Raw genomic sequence first — 19549 nt, 5'->3', positions numbered from 1 at the left:
AGTTCCAAATCAGTCTCCTCAGCCTAAACAAAAACTAACAAGTAGTATAAGCATGTTTTCAGATGGTGACAGTGAAACTAAAAGTGCCTTTAGTGGAAGTTAAGCTCCGTTGAAGTAGCTTAGTAGAAAATAGCACATCCATGTGTAGTTATTTGGGTGTGCTAAAATTAGAACATTAACCTTTTTGGTACCTTTGTTTTCCTCTTTATATTTAGTAAATGTGCTTTTAAAGCCAAACATGCTGTATCAGATCTATTTTAAGGCAGTTGTCTTCATTTCAAAACTTTACAGACTTTACAGACCCCCCCCCCCAATTAAAAATATTGCAACTTATGGCCTCAGTTGCAACCGTGGATGTTTGTGCCTGGAATCCCGAGGCAGAGTATCAATAAGTCTGAAAAGACAAGTGTCCTTACTTCTCTATTAATGCCTTGTTATTTGTTGCTTGTATAAAGGGACCTCCCATCTCCCCGTTCTTGTGCTATTGTAAGCTTGTGATCCTCCTCCATTCATTACCGTGTTAAGAGGAACTACGTAATGACAGAACACACACACACACCTTGCTGCTGCCACCCTGTGTGTCAGACACAAGCTAGCCCTGCTTCACTTTTGCATGGTGAGAGTGGATGCCAGGGTGGTGGTGGGCAGGGTTACCCAGGCACAGGGTGCCAAAGGTGAGACACATGTTGTGCCCTGTGTTTGAGTGCTATGTTGTAATAGGATGTTCAACCTTTTTTTTCATCCTCTGAAACAATTGAATCTCCATGCTCCATATGTAAGGTTTTGAGCTAGTTATTTGTTGACCTAAAAAACGTAAGTGGAACCATCTATTATTTCCACCACCAGCACCACAACCCCAGGCTTCTGGTTTAAATAAAGATAAGCATAATTGGATTGCGTGTCTTTAGCTGTTAGGTCTTTTGTATATTTGTTACTAAGCATTTTGGCTTTTGTATATTTGTTACTAAGCATTTTAATATGCATACATATCTCTTAATTTAGCAAATCATTCTTCAAAAGTAACAGAGGCATCGGACCCAGCAACAGCAACGGGAGACTCTGAAGAAGCAAAGAATGTTGGAAATGCAGATGAACAAAGCAATGGCATTCAAAAATCTGCAAATGAAGTAAATGGCAATAACTCTGTCGGCAGTGAGACTCCATCCTGGAATTTGAATTGCAATGATAAAGTTAGAGACTCCTTAAGTGATTCTAAACATGGAATGGATTTTACTAATGATGTGATGAGTGCCAAGGAATCTCATGTGTCTTCAGACGATGATAATAGGACAGTTGTAGGCAAACAGCAGATTCAAAACAAAACTACAAATTATTTGGACTTTGAATTGTCAAGTGATAGTGAAAGTGACAGTGGATTGGATGCTAGGAAATCTTCCTCCTCTTCTGCTACAGATAGTGAAAATGAAGGAAAGAGAAGCTGGAGAAAATCAAAACAGCCTGCACTAGAGGAAAGTGCAATGCCTCTGGTGGGAACTGATACGAATGTAGAAAAGGACGGACAGCTGAACCATTCTGCTGACTCTGTATCCTCACCTAGCATCAATCCACATCCCAAGGCATTCGATCTGGAAGCACATGAAGAGAGTGAACAAGACAGCCTTTGTAGCCTAGGAAATGGTTGCGTGGACAAGAAAGAGGCAGAGACAGAATCTCAAAATAGTGAGCAATCTGGGATAACTGTGGGAGAATCTTTAGATCAAAGCATGGAGGAAGAGGAAGATGACGATACAGACAGTGATGACCATTTAATATATCTCGAAGAGATTCTTGTTCGGGTGCACACGGACTATTACTCAAAGTATGATAAATATGTGAGAAAAGAAACAGATGAAATTCCAGATATAAGAAAAATAGTGCCAGAACTGAAACGAAAAGTGTTGTCAGATGTTACCATATTATTTAGTGGATTATACCCAACCAATTATCCCATAGAAAAAACACGGGAGCATTATCATGCTACTGCACTTGGAGCTAAGATTGCAAAAAACCTAGTATTGAATGAAGATGACCCCAATAAGCCAACACACCTTATTGCAGCAAGAGCTGGTAAGTATTAGTAAATCCAAAACATGGGTTTGAACTAGGGCTCTGTGTGAATAGGTGGTCACACAAAGCGTCTAGCAATGTAGCAAGCTTCTAATACTGCTGTTCATATATTTCTGTGCATGAATATTTTAAGAAACCATCAGGATTCAGTTATTTTGAAGAACATTCGTACACTTTGAGAGCCAGTGTGGTGTAGTGGTTAAGAGCAGTAGTCTTGTAATCTGGTGAACCAGGTTCGCGTCTCCGCTCCTCCACATGCAGCTGCTGGGTGACCTTGGGCTAGTCACACTTCTTTGAAGTCTCTCAGCCTCACTCGCCTCACAGAGTTTTTTGTTGTGGGGAAGGAAGGGAAAGGAGAATGAGACTCTTTAGGGTAGTGATAAAGCGGGGTATCATATCCCCCTCCTCTTCTTCTTCTTCATTCCTCCTTTAGCCCAGGTTGTGTTTCTTTCCGCTGTTGGTATCTAGAAATGCATAAGTTTATCTGAACAGTTGGCTAGGCCTGTCAGCAAAACTATAATGCTATATGCCTCTGTTGCACACACAAAATTATCTTACCTTTGCATCTGGATCCTGGTTTTGCGAAAACAACTAAGACCTTACAATTGTAGTCATTGCCATGTTACAGACTGCTTTAAATGCATGGGGAGAATGTTAAAAGCATCCAAGCTGTGTTCTTAAATCCCGCTGAATTCAGCACATAATCCCTGTAAACTGTTCTCAGTGCTGATTTATTGAAAAGCCTTTCTGTCACCTATGCTAATGTTTGGCTGTTTTAAATAGGCACAGAAAAAGTACGGCAAGCTGAGAACTATAAAAATCTCCATATTGTAAATCCAGACTGGTTATGGAGCTGCTTGGAGCGTTGGGACAAAGTAGAAGAACAACTGTTTCCTTTGAAGGATGATTACCTTAAAACACAAAGGTAAAAAGTAATGTTTTATTATTTAAATAATACACTTGAGTTTAAAATCCTATGGGGCTCACGGTTAATATCCATTCTTACAAATAGCTGAAAGAGAAGATCCCAGTTAAACAGGGTTATACAGTACAGAGAAAGGTGGTCCTTCGGATAACCTTAACCCAAGCCATTTGTTTAGAACTCAACAGATCAAAACCTGCACTTTGAATTGTCCCTGGAAATAAATAAGCAGACAATGCAGTTGGTACAAAAAGAGGTTAACATGAGCCACATGTAAGAAGCCTGAACCACCTGGTCTTCAAAGGCAGCTTCATAGAGCATGTAGAATAATCGAGATGAAGTGACTTAAGGCATGGATCTCCAAAGCAAGACAAGAAGGTGCCAGAAAGGGGCACAGATGGTGTATCCATCTTAATTTTGCATAGGCATTCCTGGCCACAGCTTGAACAGCCAGGTCTGAGCCTAGATCCAAGAGCACCACAAACTTAGGAGCATTTTGTTTTAATCTTGTTTTTATTCATTCAGATATGAAAACTAGCCAGAACCGATAGATAGAGCTAGTGCTCCATTCCTATAAACACTTCCTTAGTAATAACCCCTCTTATATGTGCATAAACATCCATAAGCTGTATGGATTAAAGGGTGCCATCGCATAATTAATGCTGCCAGACATGTGTTGTTTCCATGAATGGGCAAGGCTTTTCTTTGGCCAATATCAAGCTGGGTATTACATAAATTGCATTATGTTTTACTATGCGGAGTAAGGATACTTCAGACCAGCTCCATAGTTTCAATAGGATGGATATGTGTGCATGTTTTCTATAGTTGGAAATATTGCTTTGATGTTATTTAATGTAAATAACAGGTTTTGTTTGGTGTGCTCTAATAAAATCTGATCTACAAGACTGAATTCTTGTGGAAATAATTGCTGTTTTACAGCTGAGCTACGAATGTGGAAATCTTTAGAGATAATGAGAACATTTTTAATGTACAGTTCTTTATATCAATGTAGAAGGGGTCTGTGTAGTTCGGGCTAAATTAGGGTTTCCATCACTGCACTAAGCCATAGTTTGGCACAGGCACGGGTCCTGTTTTCAGTCCGAGGGCCACATTACTTTCTAGACAAATTTCTGGGGGGCACATGCCAGTTCTGGGTAGGGCCAAAGGCAAAAGTGGACTGAATAGTTAATGTAATGTAATTTTTACCTTTGTACAGTGGGCTTGATGTTCATACACCCATCTCTATACTCCAGGAAAGCATGAGGCTTTATCAGAGTTCAGGGTCATATTTCAACCAGATGCTAACAATCAAGGAGGGTGTGGAGCTGGACCAGTAGGGAGTGGGTCCTGAGGAGCAGATGCGGCCTAGGGAGAGTCCCGAAGACCAGACAGAGATACTTGTGGGGGCTGCATAACTCCTCTTTTAAGGTTCCCCATCCCTAATTTAGCATTATGTAGCCAGGGTGTGTGTTCTAAAACTAACTATACATTAAGAAATGGTTCTTTTCTTTTTGTGAATTTTGGATAAAGACCCTCACTTTGTTTATTTTTTAATGACCTATTGGTGGAATACCTGGAAGTTTTCTGACACAAATCAAGAAGTTTTTGCCAGTGTTTACATCGCTTTTCTGTTTTCCAAAAATGTTGCTGATCTGTGGTTGAAAGTTCAAACCCACTATGTATACTATGGGCCAACTTTGGCAAGAAGGCAGGACCACCCGCCTGTCAATTATCTGGCATCGTCATGACACTAGATGATTGACATACTGTATGTCAACAAGTTAGCCTGCTGGAGTAGGAAAAGAGAGTTCAAAGGGCTTTTTCAGTCCTTTGCACAGTGCTTTCCAAACGTGCACCGGCCAGTTGATTGTCAGACACTGGGAAATGCTGCACACAAGTCTGAGCAAACTTTTCAAGCCCTGTGTTAACACTTGGGAAGTTCTGTGCACAATGCTGTGCTGGTTGTTGGGTGCTTGGGAAGCACTGTGCAAGGGGCTTTGCAGGCCCTGCAAATTAGCAGCACTTGAAAAGCACTTTTCAGCCAAGCCCTGCACTTACTTGCCCCACATTTGACATATGCCCCATACCTGCCCCTGTATGACATCAGGTGTAGGGCAAGTGGGACAGTGCTGGACTAAAATAGTCAGGAGAGAAGATGTGGTGGGCCAAGTTTGTGTGTGCTTATTTTTATATACTGTACAGTATATATATAGGTATGTATTTATGTGTGTATATGAGGAATGTTGACTACTAACTTAAGTCTTTTAAACATTTCATCTAACAGAGAGTACAGTCCTGCCATGTTTCCAGATATACACAGTGCTTTCCAGACTGCTCTTTTCCACCCAACTCCCATTCATCCCAAGTGTCAGCCTGGTCCTGAAGTTCGGCTTTATGATCCCAACACCGGAAAATTAATTAGGAAAGGATCTCAAAGCTCCAGCCAGTCTTTGTATATTCAAGCACCAGCTCCTCCTCTCTCTCTGCCCGTCCATGGGGAACATTCCTTATTCAGGTAGATGAACATAACATTTCATAAATCATTTTCAAGTTTTGTTTGGCATTAAGATTTTAAACAGGATTGTGAAAGAATAATCCCAAGTGTGTTTTCCTCTTGCAATAGGTCTCTTGAGTCCATGTGTGACGCTACATTTTTTCCTAAAGAAAAGTGTAACACAGATGTGGCTAACCTTTTTGGCCTGGCTGCATTCACCATTGGGCAGTTGGGGGGTGGGGTGCGTATAGCACATGCCAATGGTGTGTGTGGCCACTTCACACCCTTGCATACACAAAATATGCACTATTGGGATAGCCACAGGGACACACACACAGACCTTCCCTCCTTAGCTGATCCCTGCCATCAGCTGAGCAGGGTGAGGCAATGTTCCCTCGGTACTTGTTGAACAATTGAAGTGATGAACTGGAATGATAAACAGTGAGGTGCTTTGTATCCCAATCAGGGTGCTGGATTCTGCCTACCCCAGCTCCATATTTACTTAAAATAAATAAATCTTTCTGCCACTGCTGCCAAACTCAGTGGAGCCTTAGAAACAAGAAAAGGTATGTGTGTAGGGGTCAAGTCCCCCAGCAGGATTAGCCACTTGTAATATAAAAGTAGGGAAATAAGAATCCTTCTTCATCCTCTCCCTTATTGTGGTTACTTCCCGCTCAGTGGTGTAACGTTGGAAAATGTCAATTACTTCTCCTACCTAGGCAGTTATATTTCCACAAGGGCCAACACTGATGTCAAAATCCAGCATCGCCTGAGCTCTGTGAGTGTGGCTTTCTCCCGGTTGAAGTGCAGAGTGTTTGAGGACCAGGACATTTGCAGGGAAACCAAAATGCTTGTTTACAAAGCTATTGTACTACCAACCTTACTATGTGCTTGTGAAACATGGACCATTTATAAACACCATCTCCAACTCCTCGAAAGATTCCATCAGTGTGTCTCCGAAAAATTTTACACATCACTTGGGAAGACAGGTGAACTAATATCAGTGTAGTGGAAGAAGTAAAGATCACCAGTGTTGAAGCAATGATTCTTCAACATCAACTTCGTTGGACTGGTCATGTTGTGCAGATGCCTGATGATCGTCTTCCAAAGCAACTACTCTATTCCGAACTTAAAATTGGAAAGCGTAATGCTGGTGGTCAACAAAAGAGGTTTAAAGACTGTGTCTCAAGGCAAATCTTTAAAAATGTAGTATAAACACTGACAACTGGGAAACACTTGCCTGCAAGCGCTCCAGTTGGAGGACCGCCTTTACCAAAGGTGTCATGGGCTTTGAAGAGACTCAAACTCAGGACGCAAGGGAGAAACGTGCTAAGAGGAAGGCACGCTTGGCAAATCCACACCATGATCAACTCCCGCCCAGAAACCAATGTCCCCACTGTGGAAGGACATGTGGATCCAGAATTGGCCTCCACAGTCACTTACAGACTCATTGTTAAAACTGTGTTTATGGAAGACAATCTTACTCGGCTACGAGTGATCACCAAAGAAGAAGAACTTCTGGCTAAGCACATTTATATTATCCAAAACAAATTACAGTGGGGCTGAACACTTTTTGACTTTTTTACATAATGTTGTTCTGTTTTAATGCTTTAGAAAAATTGGGCCCATTTTTAGTGGCAAAAAAACATAGGCTTTTTTGGGGGTCTGTGTTCTGGTGGAATGAGAGTCCCAAGTGACGTGGCTATAGTAAAGGTAAAGGGACCCCTGACCATTAGGTCCAGTCGCAGACGACTCTGGGATTGCAGCGCTTATCTCACTTTATTGGCCGAGGGAGCCGACATACAGCTTCCAGGTCATGTGGCCAGCATGACTAAACCGCTTCTGGCGAACCAGAGCAGCACACAGAAACGCCGTTTACCTTCCCGCCGGAGCAGTACCTATTTATCTACTTGCACTTTGATGTGCTTTCGAACTGCTAGGTTGGCTGGAGCAGGGACTGTTTCTACATTTGAAAGAAGACAGGTTCCCAAACTTTTACCTAATTTGTCCGTGGGAGAACAAGTGCTACTGTGAGAATCAGCGTCATGAGTGGCTCACTCCTTTTGCATTTCTAATTGATAAAGCTTTGACATTGCCTTCAGAAGTCTTTGAAGTGTGGAAAAGGCAATCCATATTGAGCAGCATGAAGAATGGGGCAAAGTTTTCCACTGTATGGGTTTTGAAATGGATCTGTATTCTAAACTGAATCTATCCTGACATTCTATTCAGTTCAGATCATAACAATTATGTAATACAGAGCTTTTGAATCTTTTTTCAGAGTTGTTCAACCACACCAACAGCTTTTTGATGAAGAGGAGATGCCAGCAAGTGAGAATGAAGAGCCTGGCCCATCTAAACGGAAACGCCAGCCAAGTATGTCTGAAACAATGCCACTATACACTCTTTGTAAAGAAGATTTAGAAAGTATGGATAAAGAGGTGAGTTTGATTGTGTACTGCTGAGTAATTAATTGACAGGACACATTTTTAGTGCAGTAGAGATATCCAAGCGCCTCTAGGGTATGGGAAGATGAAGAGTGAGGGTTAAGCCACTCTGGGCGGCTTCCAAAAAAATATTAAAATACTGTAATACATCAAACATTAAAAGCTTCCCTAAACAGGGCTGCCTTCAGATGTCTTCTAAAAGTCTGGTAGTTGTTTGACATCTGGTGGGAGGGCGTTCCACAGGGAGGGCGCCACTACCGAGAAGGCCCTCTGCCTGGTTTCCTGTAACTTGGCTTCTCGCAGCGAGGGAACTGCCAGAAGGCCCTCGGCACTGGACCTCAGTGTCCAGGCAGAACGATGGGGGTGGAGATGCTCCTTCAGATATACTGGACCGAGGCCGTTTAGGGCTTTAAAGGTCAGCACCAACACTTTGAATTGTGCTCGGAAACATACTGGGAGCCAATGTAGGTCTTTCAAGACCGGTGTTATATGGTCTTGGTGGCCACTCCCAGTCACCAGTCTGGCTACCGCGTTCTGAATTAGTTGTAGTTTCAGGGTCACCTTCAAAGGTAGCCCCATGTAGAGCGCATTGCAGTAGTCCAAGCAGGAGATAACCAGAGCATGCACCACTCTGGTGAGGCAGTCTGCAGGCAGCTAGGGTCTCAGCCTGCGTACCAAATGGAGCTGGTAAACAGCTGCCTTGGACACGGATTTGACCTGTGCCTCCATGGACAGCTGTGAGTCCAAAATGACTCCCAGGCTGTGCACCTGGTCCTTCAGGGACACAGTTACATCATTCAGGACCAGGGAATCCTCCACACCTGCCCGCCTCCTGTCCCCCAAAAACAGTACTTCTGTCTTGTCAGGATTCAATCTCAATCTGTTAGCCGCCATTCATCTGGAACTTGAATGTGGAAACATCATCTGTTTCTTAGCATAACTTACATTTTATATTCGTTCAGAGGAAATTTGACTGCACAGTTTGATTGCAATTACTACCCAGTGTTTCCTACCTGAGGCTCATCTGTATATATTTGGTTACATGTAACATACTGCAGAACATGTAATAGATATTAAATATTTTAATTGTATAGTTACTTAATATCTGGCCCTGCTTTCCTTTCCCGGCAAGAAATAACACTTTTTATATGTGTGGCAGATAGGAAATGAAAGTTGAATATTATGAAGTCTTATTCTGAAACGTATACACTCAAATGAGATGAAGTTGAGCTATTTCTTGAAATACCTTGATGCATAGATTTTTTCCTTTATCTCATTTTCACCCAGTAATATTTTTGCTCCACACTTCAGAACTTATCACTGCAATTCCTGAAGTTGAAACACAATTAGAAATGAAATGCAGGGACTCTCTATAATCCTAGCAGATACACTAGAACCTCAGTGGCACCTGCAGCCCATAGTTCATGCAGTGTTCTTATGAAGGATGCCCTTTGTATCCCTTCAGCCTTATGATGGGGAAGTAAAACTTTTGTATTTGGATGCTAAAGGATAGTGGGGAAATTGGAGGTTTCTTCGTTAGTTTCTTAACTAATACTGATTTTATTTTGCATATGTCTGTGTCAGAATTGCTTGCTCCAGAGAATGTCATTTCTTTATTTCCATCTACTCAGCTTTTATTATCTGTATGAATTGTAAAAATGTTAAGTCCTGTATAGGCAATTACTAAGAATAGCTGCAATCTGCATAAGCATTTTTTAAATAAATAGTGGCTGGATCCCCTGCTGCTATGGAGAAACTGCTAGTAGCCTATAATCTGAAGATGAATAACTCCCCAAGAACCACACACTGTTTACTTTAATATTGGAATAAAAATTTCCCCACAATTGGTCAAGTCCTTGCAAGTTTTTGCAGAGGTACATTAGTTCTAATATCAGTAATCGAAAGCACTGCCTCAACTTGTCTTTATGTTCACACACATCAAATGTGCTGGATGTTTCAGCCTGTTTTGGTCTCCTGCTGGTCCATTTGCTGGAGGCAGAATGGACTTGCGGATCTATGTGGCTTCTTTCCCAGAATGTATGTAGAATTGTATTGGCTGATTCTTATAACGTGTCCCAGTCTTAAGGTGCCCTGAAACTTAGAGTTAGTTGAAATGGAGATTCCTGTGATATATTTGCATTCCCTAAGACATAGTAAAACAGGAATAGTTGAAATTTCAGCTGGAGGGCTGCATTCCCTTGTGGACAATGTGGGAGCTGCATGCAGGTAGGAGACGGGGTCAGAGGTGCAACTGGGCAGAACACAAGATTGGCTTTTGTCTCTGTCCAGTAGATTACAACCAGGCACCAAAAGTCAGAGGCTTCTGCATCCACCCACACTTCTATGCACTATCCTGGCAAATTAGAGCCATCATTATAGTTCAATGGCAGTATAGCAAGCCTGGAAAAGGAAGAAGATTTCTAGGAACCTCGTTTTAGTTTGCTTTGAAAGTTATCCCACGCTGTATCCTACAAAGCAGACCTAGCCAGTGTGCACTTGTTTCTTCTTATCAAGATCCTTTTCTCTGTATCAAAAGGAAACTGTATTCTGCTTGTTGATTTTTAGCATCCCTGAAGAACACAGGAAATCAAAGTGTAACCTGCAACAAAACGTTTGCATTCTGCTCCTGAAGAGGAGTGCTTCAAGATTCCAGTCATTCTGGAACAGCAGCTATGTAGCGGCACATGGTTTTTTGCCCCTAACTCCACCCATTCTCCAGTCTGCCCATCCCTTTTTCTTATATAAAAATAAGAGTGTTCCTAGTTCTGAGAGTCTTTCCTTTGTCTACCTACAGGAGGCTTAGGAAATCATGTTACCACCAGACCCTGCAAAAGGTGTATTGACAACTGAGTGGTTGAAATAAATTTCTGGGTCCAGGAGGGTGGTTTCTTCCCCCAGGAGCGGCTGCACCATTGCCTCCTTCAAGGCGGCAGTTTGTCAGGTTTGCATACCTGTTTAAGGTAGCATTACCAGTTCATGTTTTGCGTGTTTGTTGTCAGCACCAAGAGTCTTCACAAAAGTATTCTACCTCAGGTAGAAAGGTGTTTTTAGTTTGCCACCTCCTGAGGTCCCCTTCGAGGTAGAAAGCCTACAAGACATTCAGCACACTTTCAACACTAGAATTTCACAGCTTCCTGGTTAAGAAATAAAAAGCCATATCCTGCCCTCTCAGAACATTCAATACCCTAGGGCCGTAATGGACACAGCCTAAGCCCAGGTAGTCCTGTCTCCAAAAAGGTTAATGACCTGTGTCCAGGCATTTCTTCCCAGACTACCAGAATATCAGCAGACCTAATGTCCTTGTTACATTCACTAAGCCTCATGGCTTAGTCTAGGCATCTTGCCTTTGGTTTACAGTTACTCCAATGGCTCCTCCACCACCACCAGAAGACCATAGCACAGAACAGTCACTTTCCAGTGTCCTAACATGCCAACTCCACTCTGTTCTCCAGTGGTAGCTGAACCCTGCCAACCTAACCACAAGCACCCCCATCCAGGAGCCTCCCTTGGTCATCCTCATGGGTGCCAGCCTTGAGGGCTGCGGAGCTCATTACCAGAACCCTATGTGTCAAAGGAATTTAGTCTCCCTCAGAGGCCAAGAGCAGTATCAGCTGGCAGTAACTTTGAGCAGTCAAGTTAGCACCTGAAACCTTTCATTCCCTAAGCCACCAACACATCCTATGAGCCTATGGGGTAATCAACCTGGTTCCCTTCATAGATTGTTAGACTCTAACTCCTATCAGCCGGTATAACCAATACAGTGGTACCTCAGGTTACATACGCTTCAGGTTACATATGCTTCAGGTTACAGACTCCACTAACCCAGAAATAGGGCTTCAGGTTAAGAACTTTGCTTCAAGATGAGAACAGAAATCGTGCTCCGGCGGTGCCGTGGCAGCAGGAGGCCCCATTAGCTAAAGTGGTGCTTCAGGTTAAGAACAGTTTCAAGTTAAGAACAGACCTCCAGAACGAATTAAGTTCTTAACCCGAGGTACCACTGTAATCAGAAATGATGGAAGGTGGCTTTCAATGACATCAGTAGTGTGTCATGTGGACTCTAGAGGGATCAGGTTTTGGTTTGGCTGCAGTTCCTTTTCCTATAATATTGAGTGGTGCAGGGACAGTTATGGCTCTTGGAGTGTGAGTGAAAATCTCAAAAATAAAAATAATTTGTAGGCACCTGCTTAATTTTTGCCTTTGAATAACTCTAACAAAAGTGAGGGGGATTGTTTTGTTTGGGAGAAGAGGATGTTTTGTTGCCTTTCCTCCCTTTGTGTCTTCCTTGTAGTGGTGGAGAGACTGCTATGTTAAAGTTACTGGTATAATATAAAAAGCCAGCCTGAGAGCTCTGGAGATAGAGGCAATACAAGGAAAAAAAGACTAGAAATTAGTTCAGATTCTATTATTATAAAGCCTTTGACTGAGAGGATGCTATACTTCTTAAGTCTGTATGTTAGATGCCTGTGTAGCTGAAGTAAGCTTTGGAATGTTCTCATGAATGCTGGAGAGACTTCAATTCTTAAACTGCATATGGAAAACAGATCGCATTTAGTGAAACCACCCTCTCGTTAAAACGGCAGAATGGTTGAATGCGTGTTAAAGAGTAAGGTGCAATTTAGCACAACCAAGAAGACACTATTATTTTTTATTTATACATAAGTTCGCTTCAAGGATGTTAGTTATTTCTGTACTTGCATTTCAAGTGCTGGAGGAATACATTGGGCGCCAGCATGTCTTGTAACTGGTTTCCATCCTCGGGTATGCAGACATTAACATTAAACACTTCTGCAGTAGCATTTATTCAGGGAAAGGCAGAAAATACAGAACTTTGCAGTTTCAAGCAACATGAATTATCTTCCACCCCACCTTCTCTATCGACAGTGTATTGCTATGCTCTAATCAACATATGTGGCGGGCATGGACCTCAGTTCTAGTAGCAAATATTTATTGAAATAAAAGCAATTACCATACAAAATGCCTTTGAATGTCCACAGCTGGCACTGCTCAATCGTTTCATGGGAGGTACTTACAGTTTAAAGCAGGCACAGGCAAGCTCCGGCCTTCCAGATGTTTGGGACTACAATTCCCATCATCCCTGACCATTGGTCCTGTTAGCTAGGGATGGTGGGAATTGTAGTTCCAAACATCTGGAGAGCTGGAGTTTGCCTATGTCAGGTTTAAAGCTTTAATAATTTCTATTTTACTAGTGGCCAGGTTTGTAATAACAAGATGCAGCAAGAATTTGGAGAATGCTTCTTTGAACCTCCCTGAGACCTGTGGGTATAGGGCGATACACAAATTTAATAAATAATAATAAAGTTTGTCTGGGGAAAGAGTGGCTGGGGAAACCCAGCCAGATGGGCGGGGTATAAATAATAAATTATTATTATTATTATTATTATTATTATTATTATTATTATTATTATTATTATTAAGCACTTGTGGGGAAATTGTCTAACAAAATAAAATTGGCACTAGGTTTAAAGGATAAAGACTCTTTTAGAACTGATCAGTACAGCTTTTTATCTACATGACTAAAATGAAACATATAATACTTTTTGGTTAACATAAACTACATTCTTGTCTACACAAATGGTTGTGTCGGATAATTACTTATTTGGTTTTTGGGATATTACTTTGGATGTATTGTATTTTATGTGTGTACAGTGTTGTATGTTGTACTCTAATAAAACATTTTTTAAGAATCATAGTAGCTGCTTTTCATTTAGGGTTAACAGAAAATTTCTTAGATCTCATTACACAATTCCACACTTTTCTTTTCCTCAGTATGACCTCCAGTTGGATTTAATCATAGCAGCAAATAATGTTTTTCGCCATTGCCTAAACGTACAACATGGAATTACAAGTTATAGCAAACATTTATTTCCAAACATGTATTATTATATCCCTGTTCCTTCAGCTTTGGATACTTTTATTACTTACATTAGAAAATATGCCTTAGATGTTAATCCATATAGAGTATCGGTCATATCAAGCTCTAGAATGTGGACACAGGCTTTTTTGTCTCAGTAGTCCAATCCTAAGCATATTTATTCTGAAATTTTGCTGAAGTCAGAGGAGGTAACTTCATAGTACATATAATTATGATTGCAGCATCAATGGGATACCAGTTTAGACAAATACCTCCTACTTGCTGTGCTAGTTTGCTCTGTCAATTCAAAAAATATGGTGCTTTGAAGTTTTTCTGTCTTTGATTCAAGCATTCCTACAACCTGAAAGAAAAGGATGCTTTAGAAGTGGTGGGTAAAACTTTTAAAGAGCTTTTTCAGACTCATCTCTCACTACATATATTTTCTGGTTCTCTATATATAGGTCTCTATATATAGGGGGTAGAATTCTCTCTCGCTCTATCCCGTCATATTCTCTTCCTTTTTCAAGAGTTTTCTATTAATTTTAAACAACTATGATTTGGAAGTAGTCAGTCATTATTTATTGATGCCCCACACATCAACAAGAACATGTGCATATTGAAACTTCTCCTGTAGCTTACTTTCCATACCCAGTATTGGGGCAAAGTTGTGATTTAATTTAATTCAGTTTTATCCAATTTAAAACATTAAATTAAATTGCAGATACTCTTTTTTCACAGATGTAATTGCTCAGTATTCTATTCTCATTTGACTGTTGCATTAATTTATGTATTGCCTTATGCTGCCCTGAGAAGCTTGGAATTTTAAAAGATGCATCAGAAAGTCATTGATACGGATAGGCAGTCATTGTGCAATTGTTCTGCTAAACTGTTGTGTCATTACTAACGCTTGATCATTTGGCAGGTTGATGACATATTGGGAGAAGGCAGTGACGACAGCGACAGTGAAAAAAAGAAGACAGGAGATGGAAAGTCAGCACCGCAGCGTAAAGCGAAAGAAACTGTAAATGTCAAAATAGAAGAGAGACCTGCTTCGACATCTTCAAGTGAAAGAAGCTTGACAGGCAGTGTACCCAGGTATGTGCTCTTTACCTTATTAAAATGAATAGTGTTGGTGTTCTCTGCATTATTTCTTTCACCTACTACTTCTTTAAAGTGCATATAAAAATTATGTAACAGACTTCCAAAGCTTTTCTGCCAGTATGCGTAAGAAAGTCTGAAGATCCTGGAACTTGGATGAAATAACCGTGGCTTACATTAACTACAGTTCCTTGGGTGTAGATGAAATGTTAAAGTGCAGTTTCTGTACATATAAAAACAGATGCAAAAGCCTCTGATCTCTTATTACAGCTATGCTAGAAGAGAAAGAAAGAAAGTGCATGAACCCAAGGCTTGCAGCTGCCTATTACTGTCACACGAAACCACAGTTTATGATAACCTTCAAAATTGCCTGTTGATAAACTGAGAGTGCTTTAATGCTGAAGGGAATGCCTGCAATCTTGTGGCAGCAGCAGGGAAGAGGAGAAATGCATAACCCTGAGGTTCATTCATATAATGCTAAATCATAGTTTACTGTTGCATCTGAATGAAGTCACTGTCTCAGTAATCCTTATAGCAACCCTTTAAGGTTAGGGCAGTATTATACCTATATTGCAGTGGTAACAGCCAAGGCTGAGAAAATGGTGCCTTACCTATGGCCACTGTATAAGTTATGACCGAGGTGAAGTTTGGACTAGGAAATTTCACACTCAAAACAGTGCAGTCCTGGTTTATGATTCCTCAGAGTCAAGTCCCAATTTGTTCTGTGGGGCTTAATTCTATGCATATACAGTCGTACCTTGGTTCGCGAATGCCTTGTGACTCGAACGTTTTGGCTCCCAACGTGTGTGAACGTTCTTTGGAACCCAAACGTCCGAAGTGGCTTCTGATTGAGTGCAGGAAGCTCCTGCAGCCAATTGGAAGCCATGCCTTGGTTTTCAAATGTTTTCGGAAGTCAAATGGACTTCCGGAATGGCTTCCGTTCAAGAACCAAGGTATGACTACAAGATTGAAGCCTTATCCATTTTGCTTTTTGGCTAAAGTCTGCAGGAGTTCCCTACAAAACTGAGCACAGGTTTGTTTTTTAAATTTTAGAAGACGTAGTTTAAAAATTTAGAACATGAAACAATGGCACTTTTACCAAATAAAGCTACATATTTGAATATTATCCAGGTTTCTTACCATGTTAAATATTATTAACATCTATTGTAGAAATGAATGCTTACTTTGTCAGATGATATGCAAATACTGTGCTTTTTCAGGTCTCTAAATTATAGTACTGCCTGTCAGGGCAATAATATGGCACACAATACAGCTTCTATAATAAATACCGTATTTTTGCTCTATGAGACTCACTTTTTCCCTCCTAAAAAGTAAGGGGAAATGTGTGTGCATCTTATGGAGCAAATGCAGGCTGCCAGCTATCCCAGAAGCCAGAACAGCAAGAGGGATTGCTGCTTTCACTGCACAGCGATCCCTCTTGTTGTTCTGGCTTCTGAGATTCAGAATATTTTTTTTCTTGTTTTCCTCCTCCAAAAACTAGGTGCGTCTTGTAGAGCGAAAAATACGGTACATAAAATTACTCAAACCTGTTTTGAAATAAGATGTGTACCCTTAACAGTGGCAACAATTCTCTCATGACTGCTAGCTTGACCTCAAACTACCAATTATCATGCACTGTAAAGCATGCACTCTTCTTAACAGCTCTGTGCTCAGAGCCTCCCTTGTGCTTTTTTACCTACAGAAATCTAATAAACCCATAAGTGAAGATGACAGATACAGCTTCTAAAACATCTGGGGAGTTTAAAATCATAATTCACAAGTAGGATCCTTTACGTTTTTTACGGGTAGTCTTTGCTAGCTGTTCCATCTAAAACCAGTTCTGCATATCTTAAGATATCTGACAAACCTCTGTGAAATGTTACAGCTATTTGCATAGTGAGTAATCCTTTGCACACAGAGCTGATGTAAAGCACGCCAGGGTAAGTTCAGCTGGCATAAAGTTACACCAGATCCAAACCTGGTTCAGTAGCAAGGGAAAACAAGCCCTTAAAATAGTGTTCAGTGCCAGCTTGCCAGGTCACATGATGGAACTGAATGGGCCTAGGATCCAGCCCAGGTTCCCCTCCCCCTCTGGTTCCATCTGCAGAACACCACTTTTTAGGTACTTACACCAGCTTTGGTTCAGTCAACTGAGGCTGGAATGAGCACATTATGCCAGGATATCTTCGGCTCAGCCAGGGTTCCAGACTTAACACTGGCCAACCTGGGAATCAGCCAGCTGAGCCAAAGATCTGTTGCATATTAAGCTGCTCAGCCCAGCAGATCTTGCCATAGGACTGCTGCTCTAGTCTCTCATTTCTCAGAATAATGAATTCACCCTTTGTACTTCAACATTTCTTAAAACATTGTACTTCATTGTTCATGCACATGAAATGCATGTGCTTTTTGACTGTAACTTCTGACTGTTTTCCTTTTCACCGCCTGTGGAGCATACAAAGTTGTAAACACGTCAGTCTTCTCCATAACGAGATACAACATTTATTTATTACATTTAGCTGCATTTGCTCAATAACAGAACTTATTATTACTTTCTTATATTCTAATTATTTATTAATCTGAACCAGGTCAGAGTTCATTAAGCACTAGTTTTTTGAAAACAAAAAACAGGGAATACATTATGGATCTTGCAAGATATGTTGGAACATGCACATTCCCCATGAGCTCTTGGGAGTTTCTCAAAGAGCTTGGGAATGGAAAACATCTATGATGCTTCTCCGTGTGGGTAGTTCCTCCCCATTCCTCTTTAGCTGAGACGCTTCCATAATTTCTCTGCAGAATTAGAGTGCAGCATCAGATGGAACAGAAGTCTATCTCATGAGAATTATACATGGATTCTCCTCCACACGCAATGTTATGAATGCTTGCAGTTTCAACAGTGGTCAAATAAATAGCAGCAAGAGTCATAAGTACCATATTAAAAAAAAAGAGTCACCTTTTGTCAGAAACTTCAAAGAAATTGTTGAAAAAGAGAAGATGGATGAGATTCTCTTGCACTTTTCTCTGCCAGTGTCCTTATACCAAAAAGTTACCTATATATAGCCTCTAAAGGCTATTTCTAAGGAAGACAAATGTATTCCACCAGAACAATTTATTAACTTCACCGTCTGTTGTCTATACATTTTTCTTTCTTCTATCACTTGACAGTTTCCATAGATCTACAACTTGATGGAATGCAAGCTCATGAATAATACTGTTATGATTTACAACGGGCTGCAAAACCTCATTTTGGACAAAACGTTTCATAGCATCCTCTTCAATAAGAAAAATACTCTTAGGTCATTGTCCTACATACTACACTGCAGCAGACTCCCAATTTTGCAGTTATACAATCCAGTCAAGACTACATTGGTTTGATGTTTTGTTTCTCAAGATGTTTAATAGGATTTTCAAATAGTGTCATTTCTTGCCGTTTATAACTTGGCCAAGTTATCCAAAGAGACTACAGGAATGAACTATTGATATGGAAGGCTAATTCTGTAAGTTGTAGGCAGCTGAGCACTTTTCACCCAGGAATATGAACAGGAAGCTATTTAGGCTGGGCACTTTTTAAAATTTATTAGTTTTTTAATCCCACCTTTCCTCCTGATTCCCCCTGCACAGCTTCTCCTACCCTCCCCGTCATGTCATATAGGATCAAACTAGGCATGTAACAGCATGGATTGCTCAGTTGGTCCTTACTCATAGGAGCTTACTTCCAAGGGAGGCAACAGAGAAAGGAGAGTAAGCAGGTAAAGAAAGTTTTCTTTAAAAGCAGTTCCAGGGGGAAGAGGAAGGAGGAAGAAAGGAAGAAAGGTCATAGTATTAGAGCAAGAGTTGTTGAGGGACAGCTAAAAGTGGTAGAGCTGGACAAGTAAAGATCACAGGAAGAGATGTTGGGATTTAAGAGCTTCATAAAACAATGGCATATACACTACCAGCCCCAATAATAGCAAGTCGTTCCTTTTCCTTTCAAGTAATTTAATAGATCTTGGATGCAGGAAAAACCATAGGGTGGTATATAGGGCACAAGCCATGATTCATGAATTCATAAGCGGGGAACCATCTTTTACAGGAAAATGCACCCATATTATAAATTTGAAAAATAATTGTCTGGGTCATTTTTCATATTGTAGTAATGAATGGATGATGAATAGATTCTAAAAGTGCATATATGCAACAGAACTCTGTTAATCAATATTTCTATTGTGCTTTTATAATGAGAATGGAGGTCAAATTCTTTCCTGGAACTTAACACAGATAAAATATATCTGCGTCAAAATAATGTTATTTCCTGTATAAACACATTTTTTAGCTGGAAGATTTTCAGAAACAAAAAGAGACAAAAGGCAAAACGTAGTTAGATACCCAGATGTTACTCTACTGTAACATTCCCAAACCACTCTAGTTGCAGTAGGGTAGTTAAGAAAAGCATACCTAGTTTTTCTTTCTAGGTCATGAATGTGAGCATGATGACTTATATCCCCTTTGATTTATCCTTAGAGAATTTTATTATCTGTACAAAGTATCTAACCTTTGAATTCTACTAAGTTCTTTACTGCATTGATATCACTTGACAGAGGATGGTACGATTTAAAGTATGCATGGTGCGCAAGTGATAGATTTAAAATATTCTTTCATCTTTCTTCAGCATT

The 19549-nt window shown here is 40.6% G+C and overlaps 1 protein-coding gene across 1 annotated transcript in view; it reads left to right on the top strand.

The window, feature by feature from the left end:
- The window catches only part of CTDP1 (CTD phosphatase subunit 1), a 55125-nt gene that overhangs the window by 23381 nt on the left and 12195 nt on the right, over positions 1–19549 (top strand). The window contains exons 8-12 of the mRNA XM_081205799.1: positions 1003–2067; positions 2851–2992; positions 5274–5504; positions 7762–7921; positions 14722–14894. Coding sequence (XP_081061925.1) covers positions 1003–2067; positions 2851–2992; positions 5274–5504; positions 7762–7921; positions 14722–14894 — 1771 coding nt within the window. The remainder of the gene's footprint in view (positions 1–1002; positions 2068–2850; positions 2993–5273; positions 5505–7761; positions 7922–14721; positions 14895–19549) is intronic.

The sequence above is a fragment of the Podarcis bocagei genome, assembly GCF_964188305.1.
Source record: "Podarcis bocagei genome assembly, chromosome: 8".
Lineage (NCBI taxonomy): Eukaryota > Metazoa > Chordata > Lepidosauria > Squamata > Lacertidae > Podarcis > Podarcis bocagei.
Note: the sequence above shows the minus strand (reverse complement) of the source record. Positions and strands in the feature narration are given on the sequence as shown.